General features: G+C 41.2%; 1 protein-coding gene across 6 annotated transcripts in view; it reads left to right on the forward strand.

Moving 5' to 3' along the window:
• fryl (furry homolog, like) overlaps positions 1-13,400 on the forward strand; it is a 275,852-nt gene that overhangs the window by 122,814 nt on the left and 139,638 nt on the right. For all 6 annotated transcript variants that reach the window (XM_078398759.1, XM_078398756.1, XM_078398750.1 and 3 more), the window contains 4 exons: positions 2,695-2,774; positions 5,792-5,872; positions 8,730-8,898; positions 13,222-13,314. In XM_078398759.1, the coding sequence (XP_078254885.1) occupies positions 2,695-2,774; positions 5,792-5,872; positions 8,730-8,898; positions 13,222-13,314 (423 nt within the window). The remainder of the gene's footprint in view (positions 1-2,694; positions 2,775-5,791; positions 5,873-8,729; positions 8,899-13,221; positions 13,315-13,400) is intronic.

Below are 13,400 nucleotides of genomic sequence, written 5' to 3' on the forward strand. Positions count from 1 at the left end.
AAATTCCCACGCTTAACTGACCGTCAAATTGTCGCCTCCAATCTACCTGTCAAATGTCCTGACGGTAAATAAATTGGTTAAACAAAACTATCTTCTGGTATCTTCAAATGCCTTTTCTTCATTTAATATTACATTCTTCTAAATGCATCTGTGACAACCTAGCAAACCTGGGGACAGCATGCGAGAGCGCCCGCAATAAGCTACGATACCTGGCGACAAGCCAGCTGTTGCCGAGAAATTTATATCTGGAAAAATTTTCCGCAACGCGCCGAGATCCGCTACGATTCATTGAAGACTCCTCACGATCATGCCCGCGACACCCCGGCGAATGTTCGGCGACAGCCTAATCACCGGCAGTCGCTTTAAAATCACCTAAGTGGGACAGGCCCTTTAAGTGAATGAATAAACAAAAGTCACTGTTTTATTTGGAGATGAGCCTTCTGAGGATTTTGAATCTTAAGCGTTCCCTCCCCCAAAGAATTATGGGGACTGAATCATTGAATGCATTCAGGATTCACATTTACAGTTGAGTCAAGTGTTGGGGAGAACAATCAAGAAAGCAAATTCTCGGCCATGATCTTGAGGGAGTTGGCTTGAAGTAGTAATGAGCAGGAGAGCAAGAGTGTGCCATATTTCTTCAATGATCATTCATGGTTGAATATGATGAGACAGGACCTTTAATCTGCTTCAATCGTGAGAAAGTACTCCATCTGTCTGTGACATGCTGCTTGTGTTGAGAGGCATACACCTTATTTTGTGAATAAATTATTGAGATAAGGTTGGTTTCCTGGTTTGATTAAGTGCAGGACATGCTGGGCCATGGATTTACAGATTATGAAGAAATGTAGAATGTTATGAATTTATCCCATTCCGTGTGATAGAACCAACGATAGTGGTCCCAACCATTGTGGACAGACGTCGATATGATTGCATATGGATTTTTCCCTTGCAGATATGGTCAAATTGGTAAAAGACTTTACACCGAACAGCCAAAACATTATGACCACTGACAGGTGAAGTGAATAACATTTGTTATCTTGTTACAATGGCACCTGTCAAAGGGTGAGATATATTAGGCAGCAAGTGAACAGTCAGTTCTTGAAGTTGATGTGTTGGATGCAGGAGAAATGGGCAGGAGTAAAGACCTGAGCAACTTTGACAAGGGCCAAATTGTTATGGCCAGACGACTGGGTCAGAGCATCTCTAAAATGGCAAGGCTTGTGGGGTGCTCCCTGTCAGCAGTGGTGAGTACCTACCGACAGTGGTCCAAGAAGGGACAAACCACAAACTTGCGACAGGACATCATCGATGCGTAAGGGCAACGAAGGCTATCCTGTCTGGTCTGAACCGACTGTGGGAAGACGACAAGTCGGTGGAGGGAGTGTGATGCTCTGGGCAATGTTCTGCTGGGAAACCCTGGGTCCAGCCATTCATGTGGACTTCAATTTGACACATGTCACCTACCTAAACATCATTGCAGACCAATAGACAATAGGTGCAGGAGTAGGCCATTTGGCCCTTCGAGCCAGCACCACCATTCAATGTGATCATGGCTGATCATTCTCAATCAGTACCCCATTCCTGCCTTCTCCCCATACCCCCTGACTCCGCTATCCTTAAGAGCTCTCTCTTGAATGCATTCAGAGAATTGGCCTCCACTGCCTTCTGAGGCAGAGAATTCCACAGATTTACAACTCTCTGACTGAAAAAATGTTTCCTCATCTCCGTTCTAAATGGCCTACCCCTTATTCTTAAACTGTGGCCCCTGGTTCTGGACTCCCCCAACACTGGGAACATGTTTCCTGCCTCTAACGTGTCCAACCCCTTAATAATCTTATATGTTTCGATAAGATTCCCTCTCATCCTTCTAAATTCCAGTGTATGCAAGCCTAGTCGCTCCAGTCTTCATGGCAATGGTATTCCCTGATGGCAGTGACCTTTTTCAGCAGGATAATGCGCCCTGCCACACTGCACACATTGTTTGGGAATAGTTTGAGGAACATGATGAAGTGTTCACGGTGTTGCCCTGGCTTCCAAATTCTCCAGATCTCAATGCGATTGAGCATCTGTGGGATGTGCTGGATCAACAAGTCCAATCCACAGCGGCTCCACTTAACAACTTACAGGACTTGAAGGATCTGCTGCTAATGTTTTGGTGCCAGATACCACAGGATCTTGTAGAGTCCATGCCTCGGCAGGTAGGCGCTGTGTTGGAGGCGCACGGAGGACCAACAGCATATTAAGCAGGTGTTCATAATGTTTTGGCTGATCGGTGTATATTGAGTACTTTAATCTTTCACCTCAGAAATGCATTGTGAAACTAGAACATCTTTCTGTTGTGTTCTTTAATATTTTGTGTATTTTCAAGATGTATCCTGCATGTACTGTAACTCAAAAATGGTAATTAATTTGAAACCTTGTAATGTGTCAATATCTGAAATGTAAGTTTTCAGAAGTAATGGGAGAAACATTTACTATTATTTTTAAGAACAATTGGGTATTTCTGAGGAGTGGTGTTTTTATTTGCAGTGTCATCTCATGCAGGATTTCTTTGAAGCCTTAAAGTCATGATTGATAAAAGCCTGGAAAAACTACTTTTTAACCATTTTGCTTATCAGATTAAAAAAACAATGTCTGAATTACATTTTCAAAAAATGCATTTAGTAACATGCTGATGTATAAATTGTTTTATAGATTCCACTTCATCCAGTGCCAGATGCTTTAGTACACGAAGTTATGAACTTGGCTTTTAAGCACTTTAAACACAGGGAAGGGTAAGTTGAGCCTTTGTATGCTTTGTGCATGCCTTCAAAGTAGTATAAAATGTAAGCATAAATGTCTGTGGTAGTTTACTGAGATGCATTTGTTTTTCCAACGTTCAATTCAAATCAAAGTAATAAGGGTACTAATTCTGTTATCTAGGATGACTGTTCATTTATTTAAACTGACCTGCAACATTCTGCAATGAAACAGAAATCGTGGAAGACATCAGATTTTTATTTAGACTGGACAAATCAAGTTGCTTAGGGCATTCTTGTTCATTGAATATTTCTGAAACAGTTACCCGCAAAATAAATTGTCAAGCAAATGATGGAATAAGTTACTTTAGATTTTATGTAATGAGATTAGATTGATTACTAATTTCATAGTTAAGGATCTTTTAGGGAAGAGTGATAATATGCTAAACTTTTATATAACATTTATTGGGTCAAAATCAGTGGTATAGGAGTGGATGAGCAGGCTAAGATGATTTATAAAACTATATTAAATTCTAAGACAATAGATTAATAAAAAATTAGATGTTTAAGAAAATGTTTAAAACATTACTGCAAAGTTGCATTTCATAGAGTTATAAAAGAGATAGCTTTAGATTAAAAGTATAACCTTGCAGAGTAGTAAATGAGAATTTTAAAAAGGAGATCCAAACAATGGGCTAAAAGGGAGAACATGAAATGCAACAGTAAAGAAGCACTTGGTATTGGAGGATAAACAAGTGATGCAAAAGAGCATTAGAGAGAGAGCAAGGTAGCCAGGAGAAATAAGAGTGAGAAACTCAAAGTAATTATTATCATTCAAATACAAAGAAACCTATTGGGGCTAAAAGCCAACAAATTCCCAGTATCCTTGTGTTGTAGAAAGGGCGGCTGTATTAAAAAAAAATCTTGGCATCAGAACATTCCCAGTGGAATAGAAAACAGCATCTGCATTGCTGCAGTGGGACAAAAAAAAAAGCAGGCCAATTCAAGACCTGAAATGATAAAATGTGGGCTGATCTATGCCATAGCCGATGTTCCCATGAATTGCTGGGCATTGACCATCTTCAATTAGAGTGAATCTCGCCACTCGTAGACCTTAAATCTAGCTACCACACTTAAATCTCCCATCATCAAAATCCTGGGAATCAACATTGACGAGAAACCAAATTGAACCTCTGACTACAAAAGCAGGTTAGAGGCCAGTCTCCTTGGGTGAGTGATTGACCCTTTGATATCAGGGAACCTTATCATCTACCAGGCACACGTCAGGAGGGTGATGGCACTCTGCACCTGCTTGGATGAGTGCAACTCCAATGATATTCAAGAATCTTAATGCCATCCACGACAAAGTGAGTCACTTGATTGGTACCTTATCCATCGGTCTAAAAGACTGTTTCCTCCTGCACTACCTTATAATGGCTACATTATGTCCTAACTACAAAATTCACACAGTTACTCAATTACTCACCTATGCTATACATCACCCAAACCCACAATTTCCACCACCAGTTGGAAAGCAGGGTGGAATGGCCATTGGGAAGTTCTCTTGAAAAGTTCTCTTTCCAATCATGTGCCCTCCTAGCTATGAAATATATCAGTGTTTCTCCTTCATTGCTGGTCCTAAATCCTGGAACACAGTGGCATTGTAGCATCACCACTATCTTCTCAAGGACCACGAGGGGACTTCAATGTGGCACCCAAAGGCTTAAAAATGAAAAAAAAAGTGGTAAAGACCTATTTTCACGAATTCACTTAGTTTCCACTGTATCTAACTCTTGTTTTTCTATTCTTTCCCTTCCTCCCAAAGTGCTATAGATTAGCCAAATCTCACTGCCATACATGTACTTCCCAGCAGCAAAGACTGGATGGCAGTCACAAGTTTATTTTTGCCCGTCAACGTTAGAGTGCGCAATGTAATACTTTTGTGATTAGTCAATGTATTTTTAAATTTTGCTCTTAAATATAATGCATTGATAATATTCAAAATGACAATATTTTGTTCTGAGCAATTCCTCTTTGACTGACCATTTTTTTCCCCTTACGCTGTTCTTTAATGTGTTCATTCCTTCATGGGATGTAGCTTTTGCTAGGCAGCCAACACTTAATGCTCATCCCTAATTTCATTTGAAAAGACAGCGTTGAGCAACCTCTTAAACTGCTGCAGTTCCTGTGAAAATTCTCCACAGCATCGATTTCAGTGCGTTCTTCATTGCCATTAACTTGCTGAACCTGATCAAATTCTGTTTTACTGTTGAGAGTTGTCACTTCACCTTTCCCTTAATATTCTGGTCTTTTCTGTTTGAGCCAGAGATGTAGTGAGATTTGCAGCCCATTGATTTTGGTGAATTAAAGTATGTATCAGTGAACAGCAGAATATTAATGAGCTACTTGATGCTGGCAGCACTCTGAACATTTGCTGATGAATAAGCAATCAATCGGGGCAGTTATTTGCTGAATGGATTGGTTCAACTTTTTGTACATGTACATTTTTCAGCAATGTTTCAGTTTGTTGAACAGTTGCCATTATCATATCTGCACTGGGACCACTTTGGTTGAATGCACACCTAATTCTGATCCATATTTCTGATGAAACCTCTGGGATTTTGGCTCCCCTTGCCATCATTTGGTATTCTTTGCTGTTTCTTGATACCACAGAGTGAATTGAAGTGGCTGAGTGATGGACTCTATTGCAGTGGAGACATCAGGCGAAGGCCAAGTTGATCATTCATTCACTTTAAAAAGTTGAAGTTGGTTGCAGATGATGTTTCGGGTCAAGGCCCTTCTTCAGACTGACCCCAAATTTTGTCCGTCCATTCCCTCCACAGATGCTGCCAAACCCATTAATTTCCTCCCAGCATTTTGTTTTTTGCTCAAGGTTCCAGTATCTGCAGTCTCTTGTGTCTTCAGTTGGCACATCAGTTGTTTTACATTTTACATGGTTCTAATTTGGATTCATTTTAATCATGGCTTAAATTTAATCCATTTAGTTATAGTTTACAATTTTGCTTTACCATGCATTTTTATTCCTTTTCCAGGTATTCAGGACCCAACACTGGGAACATGCATATTATTGCAGATTTGTATGCAGAAGTGATTGGAGTTCTTGCACAATCAAAGTAAGAATATCTCAATAAACAGAATCTCAATTTACTTCAGTGTTCACTGAACACTATCCACATGTTGTCTACATTCTGTGTTACTAAATCGTTTACTTCTAGTAATTAGTTTTCAGACAAATTAAGTAATCTTGGTTAAGTGATTTCCATTCACTTTGCAATCAGAATGTATTGTAATGTTGCAATGTCTTTGATCTAGTATTTACCTTCTGGATAGAGATAACTGTTCCCAATAAAAGGGAAGCAATGAAATCTGAAGTCATGCCATCAATAAATAAATATTATAGACATCTACTTGTGATGTCTACATCCACTGGCTCTCCTTCATCAATTTCACTTGTCATATCCTCAAAAAATCCCAGAAGATTAGTCAACTCCAGAAGATTAGTCAAGATTAGTCTTCTTTATGAAGGGGAAATCCTGCTTGACTAATCTTCTGGAATTTTTTGAGGATGAGACAAGTAAAATGGATGAAGGAGAGCCAGTGGATGTAGTGTAGCCTTCGATAAGGTACCACATGGGAGGTTGGTGAGCAAAATTAGAGCACATGGTATTGGGGTAGGGTGTTGACATGGATAGAGAATTGGTTGGCAGACAGGAAGCAAAGAGTAGGAATAAACGGGTCCTTTTCAGAATGGCAAGCAGTGGAGAGTGGAGTGCCGCAAGGCTCGGTGCTGGGGCCACAACAATTTACAATATATATTAATGATTTGTATGATGGAATTAGAAGTAACACTAGCAAATTTGCAGATGACACAAAGCTGGGTGGCAGTGTGAACTGCGAAGAGGATGTTAGGAGGTTGCAGGGTGACTTGGACAGGTTGAGTGAGTGGGCAGATGCATAGCAGATACAATATAATGTAGATAAATGTGAGGTTATTCACTGGCAGCAAAAATAAGGAGGCAGATTATTATCTCAATGGTGTCAGATTAGGTAAAGGGGAAGTGCAACGAAACCTTGGTGTCCTTGTACACCAGTCACTGAAAGTAAGCGTGCAGGTACAGCAGGCAGTGAAGAAAGCTAATGGCATGTTGGCCTTCATAACAAAAGGATTTGAGTGCAGGAGTAAAGAAGTCCTTCTGCAGTTGTATAGGACCTTGGTGAGACCACATCTGGAGTATTGTGTGCAGTTTTGGTCTCCTAATTTGAGGAAGGACGTCCTTGCTATTGAGGCAGTGCAACATAGGTTCACAAGGTTAATCCCTGGGATGGAGGGACTGTCATATGAGGAAAGATTGGAAAGACTAGGCTTTTATTCACTGGAATTTAGAAGGATGAGAGGGGATCTTATAGAGACGTATAAAATTATAAAAGGACTGGACAAGCTAGATGCAGGAAAAATGTTCCCAATGTTGGGGGAGTCCAGAACCAGGGGTCACAGTGTAAGAATAAAGGGGAGGCCATTTAAAACTGAGGTGAGAAGAAATTTTTTCACTCAGAGTTGTGAATTTGTGGAATTCTTTGCAACAGAAGGCAGTGGAGGCCAATTCACTGGTTGAATTTAAAAGAGAGTTAGATAGACAGGGGCTTGTGGAATCAAGGGATATGGTGAGAAGGCAGGCACAGGATACTGATTGTGGATGATCAACCTTGATCACAATGAATGGCGGTGCTGGCTCGATATACATTAATGACTTAGATGAAGGGATTAAAAGTACCATTAGCAAATTTGCAGATGATACTAAGCTGGGGGGTAGTGTGAATTGTGAGGAAGATGCAATAAGGCTGCAGGGTGACTTGGACAGGTTGTGTGAATGGGCGGATACATGGCAGATGCAGTTTAATGTAGATAAGTGTGAGGTTATTCACTTTGGAAGTAAGAATAGAAAGGCAGATTATTATCTGAATGGTGTCAAGTTAGAAAGAGGGGATGTTCAATGAGATCTGGGTGTCCTAGTGCATCAGTCACTGAAAGGAAGCATGCAGGTACAGCAGGCAGTGAAGAAAGCCAATGGAATGTTGGCCTTCATAACAAGAGGAGTTGAGTATAGGAGCAAAGAGGTCCTTCTACAGTTGTACCGGGCCCTGGTGAGACTGCACCTGGAGTACTGTGTGCAGTTTTGGTCTCCAAATTTGAGGAAGGATATTCTTGCTATTGAGGGCGTGCAGCGTAGGTTCACTAGGTTAATTTCCGGAATGGCGGGACTGTCGTATGTTGAAAGGCTGGAGCAATTAGGCTTGTATACACTGGAATTTAGAAGGATGAGGGGGGATCTTATTGAAACATATAAGATAATTAGGGGATTGGACACATTAGAGGCAGGAAACATGTTCCCAATGTTGGGGGAGTCCAGAACAAGGGGCCACAGTTTAAGAATAAGGGGTAGGCCATTTAGAACGGAGATGAGGAAGAACTTTTTCAGTCAGTGAGTGGTGAAGGTGTGGAATTCTCTGCCTCAGAAGGCAGTGGAGGCCAGTTCGTTGGATGCTTTCAAGAGAGAGCTGGATTGAGCTCTTAAGGATAGCGGAGTGAGGGGGTATGGGGAGAAGGCAGGAACGGGGTACTGATTGAGAGTGATCAGCCATGATCGCATTGAATGGCGGTGCTGGCTCGAAGGGCTGAATGGCCTACTCCTGCACCTATTGTCTATTGAAGGGCCAAAAGGCCTCCTCCTGCACCTATTTTCTATGTTCTATGATATGCTTTTTCTATTGCACATATAAAGTTAACAGTTATTATGATGTTGCATCCTATTGAGATGTAGAAAGCTGGAAACAAATCTTAAAAGGGGTTGGGACCTTGTTTGCAGAATGTGTAGAATAAGTCGATATATGGTGGGTGTTGAAGCATTTTGAGTATGTACGACGCAGTTACTTATTTTGTAAAATGCAAAAGTTAATTTCAATTTATTTTAGATTTCAGGCTGTTCGAAAGAAGTTTATGACTGAGCTGAAGGAACTCCGTCTTAAAGAACAGAGTCCTCATATTGTGCAAAGCATCATCAGTCTAATTATGGGCATGAAGTTCTTCCGGGTCAAAATGTATCCAGTGGAGGACTTTGAAGCTTCCTTTCAGTTCATGCAGGTAAGCTAGTTTTTAAAATGTTAATCCTTTTAATGTGTGCTTAAAACCTCTTGTTAAATTTTAGCAGTGAGGTTTGAGAAAATTGTGATGTTCTGTTTCTCTTCCTAAAAAGCTGCTGACCTGCTGTTCTGTCAGTATTTTCTGTTTTTGTTTCAGATTTCTGGCAACTACAATTTTTAAATTTCCTGTTGAGGAGATGATTTTTTAAGAGCCCTTTAATATTGTTTTGTTAATTATATTGGAAATTTCCTTTTTGAATGCTTTTGAACACTGACCGCACAGTCTCTTTACTTAGGTTTACATAAGGCTGTTTTTCTTAATGTTTACAGGACGTTTACCAGTGTAAACATTTTACTCTTTCCTGCGTGGTTCTATTAGATTAGTTCCTCGAGATACTGCAATGATATGAAGAATAAATAGTGAGAAATCTGTGCAACATTAAAAGCTCTACATGTAAGGCTTCGGTACCATTGCCATATATGGGAAGTTCTTCAAGAGTTCTAAATGTGTTTCTGGAGAGGATGTAATTCAGAGTTTCTTGTCCATGGAGTCAATTAATCTTATTTAAAGTATACGATCAAGGCAAAGGAAAATTGAAGATGGAATAAATGCCCCAGTCTGTATCAATGGTGCTGAAGTAGAGATAGTCATGAGTTCAAGTTCCTAGGTGTCAATATCACCAGCAATCTGTCCGAGTCCAACCACATTGGCATCACGGCCAGGAAAGCACGCCAGCACCCCACAAAACTCACAAGATCTGGCATATCAACGACATTCAAACAACATATCTGGATGCATCACTGTCATAGAGTCCTACAGCATGGAAACGGGCTCTTTTGCCCAACTTCCCCACACTGACCAACATGTCCCATCTACATTAGTCCCACCTGCCTGCGTTTGCCCACATCCCTCCAAACCTATCCTATCCATGTACCTGTCTAAATGTTTCTTAAACATTGCGATAGTACCTGCCTCAACTACCTCCTCCGGCAGCTCATTCCATACACCCACTACCCTTTTTTTTTTAAAGTTACCCCTCAGGCTCCTATTAAATCTAACCCCTCTCACCTTAAACCTATATCCTCTGGTTTTGTACACCTCGTTATGTTCACCCTTCATCCTTCTGCGCTCAAAGGAATAGAGTCCTCGCTTGCTCAACCTTTCCTAATATCCAAGGCCCTTGAGTCCTGGCAATGTCCTCGTAAATCTTCTCTGCACCTTTTCCAGTTTGACAACATCTTTCCTATAACATAGTGACCAAAACTAAACACAATATTCTAAATGCGGCCTCACCAGCGTCTTATATAACAGCAATATGACCCCCCCAACTTCTATACTCAATACGAGGTACGATCGACCCGCTCGCAGGCCCTTCATCGCCCTGCGTGGCCTGGCCGCGGCACTTTCCATCGCCCGGTGGGGGCTCAGGACCTTCATCGGCCTGCTCGGTTCGGCCCTGGGACTTTCCATCGCCCGGTGGGGGCTCAGGACCTTCATCGGCCTGCTCGGCTCGGCCCTGGGACTTTCCATCGCCCGGTGGGGGCTTCAAAAAGTTGGGAGCCTCGATCACCTCGTGGCACCACGGGAGAAGAATGAGGAGGAGATAAGACATTTCTTTGCCTTCCATCACAATGAGGGTGTGCCTAGAGCAATCACTGTGATGGCTGTTTGTGTAAAAATTGTATCTGTGTGTCCTGTGCTTTTTGTTGTCTACTGCCGGACCCTGACATGAGAGGACGCTGGCGCTGTTTATTCGCCGCTTCTCCGTTAGGATAGTTTGTCTGTTTGTTTTTATGTTATGATTGTTTTTGTAAAGCGCTTTGAGCTTCTGGTAAGGCGCTATATAAAATAAATGTTTATTATTATTATTATTATTATTAATACACTGATGAAGGCCAATGTGCCAAAAGCTTTTTTGACCACCCTATCTACCTGTGATGCCACTTTCATGGAACTATGTACCTGCGTTCCTGGATCTCTCTGCTCTACAACACTCCCAGAGCCTTCCCATTCACTGTGTAGTTCCTGCCCATGTTAGACTTCCCAAAATGCAATACCTCATATTTCTCTGTATTAAATTCCATTAACATTCCTCGGCCCACCTGTCCAGCCCATAAAGGTCCTGCTGCAATTTTTGACAACCATCTTCACTGTCTACAATGCCACCCACATTTGTGTCATCTGCAAACTTGTTAATCATGTCATGTACGTTCTCATCCAGATCATTGATATAGATGACAAACAGCAATCGGCCCAGCACCGAGCCATGAGGCAAACCACTAGTTACGACCTCCGGTCTGAAAAGCATCCTTCCACCATCTGCTTCCTTCCATGAAACCAATTTTCTATCCATTCAGCCATCTCTCCTTGGATTCCACCTGGTTTGATCTTCCAGTGCAGCCTACCACGTGGAACCTTTTTGAATACCTTACTGAAATCCATATACACAACATCTACAGCTCTGCCCTCATCAACCATTTTGGTCACATCTTCAAAAAAACTCAAATCAGATTTGTGAGACACGACTTCCCACAGAAAATTCATGCTAACTTTCCCTAGTCAACCCCTGCCCGTCAAAATGCATGTATATAGTATCCCTCAGATACTCTCTAGTAACTTTCTATTGAGCTAATGTGAGGCTCACTGCCCTGTAGTTCCCAGGCTTTTCCCTGCAGCCCTCCTTGAACATTTGCCACCCTCAAGTCATTCAGAATCTCACCTGTATTTAATGACGACTCTAAAACCTCAGTCAGGGCACCTGCAATTTCCTCTCTGGCTTCTCACAGTGTCCCCGGATAGATCTGATCAGGCCCGGGAGATTTGTCTCCTTCAACACCTCTTTGACCGTAATACTGCCTACTTTCAAGACACTTCCATTAGCTGCCCCCAGTTCCCCAGTCCTCGTGTCTTTCTCCACGGTAAAAACAGTGGAGAAATACTCGTTGAGGACCTTGCCAATCTCCTTTGGCTCCACACAAGGTTGACTACTTTGATTCCTGAGAGGTCCCACTTTCTGGTTACCCTTTTTGCTTATATGTGATTAAATCTCTTGGAATTATTCTTAATGCTATCTGCCAGAGCTATCTCCTGTCCTCATTTTGCCCTCCTGATTAATTTTTTTAGCTTGTTCCTTAGTTCCTGAAGTTCCTCCAGGGATACACTTGGTCCCAGCTGTTTATACCTGCCCTTACTCTTGACCAGAGCTTCAATTTCCCTCGTCATCCAACCTTCTTTATGCTCACCTGCCTTGCCCTTCACTCTAACAGGAACATGCATGTCCTGAACTCTTGTCAGCAAGTTCATCCTCAAAAGATTTCACAGGAGAGTGAAAGATTTAATTGAATGGTATTCCAAATGAGTCTACATTTGAGCCACCTTCCAAAGATAAATAGATGCTGTGCATCTATGTTGTTTCCCAGATGTGCAAGACCTCAATATTTTATTCTTGTCCTTGTTTTCAAATCCCTCCTTGGTTTAAATAAGAGCAAATAGAAATCGTTGTCTTATAAATAAGAAATCTTTGTCTTGTATTGAATATCAACTATTGGTTTTGATTTAAAATGACCATTAACCTTAGCTGAACCATTAGGTACACATATGCTACACTGTTAGGGGTGGCATTTCTTTTTAATTATGCGCTCTTCAGACTGGGCATGGCTGGTAATGCCAACATTTATTGCCCACCTAATTGTCCTTGAAAAGATGATTGCGAGCTATGGCTTTGAAGGTGCTGCTGCTCGTCGGGGTCATGTGTTTTGGAGAGAAAATAGTGGTTGCATTGCCATGTGTGTTAAGCATTTTCTCCTTGTTGGTTGTAGAGGTCAACCAATGGAATAGCCTATGTAAGTAGTGAAAAGGTTGATGGCAAGTCAAGGGATGAGGTGCTTCTGGAAATGAAACTCAAAGAACTGACACTTAACTTCCAACTTGGCACAATAAAGCCTTTGAGAATCAACATTGAATTCAATTATTTCAGATGTTCCTTCTGGTATCCTACACTTCCAACATTCCACTGTTCCTCTCTCCTTTTCTGGTGTTTAAGATTTTACTTGAGTCCCTATTTATACCTCCTGATAGTCCTTAATCATTTTCTTTGAACTAGCAAACTGATCTGTCTCCTGTGCTGTTCAATGTCTTCTGATTTCCCCCTTTTCACCTTTTTATTCTCTCTTCCCCAATTTTAATTTCATTTTCTTCATGTCCAGGTTTTGCAAATCTATTGAAATGAACTCTTTCTTTTAGCATATATTCACTATCTCCATTGTTTTCTGTCATTCGTTATTTTTGGGAATGGGAATTTTGAACCTGATTTGTTTTTAACAGGAATGTGCCCAGTATTTCCATGAAGTCAAAGATAAAGACATTAAACATGCACTAGCTGGACTCTTTGTGGAAATTCTGATTCCTGTGGCTGCTGTAAGTTTAATATTTCTTATTCGGGCATTTTGTAAGGAGAAATGATTGGTAATGCAACTGACAAATGTTATTCATAAAACAGAGTG

This window comes from Rhinoraja longicauda, chromosome 1, assembly GCF_053455715.1.
Source record: "Rhinoraja longicauda isolate Sanriku21f chromosome 1, sRhiLon1.1, whole genome shotgun sequence".
Lineage (NCBI taxonomy): Eukaryota > Metazoa > Chordata > Chondrichthyes > Rajiformes > Arhynchobatidae > Rhinoraja > Rhinoraja longicauda.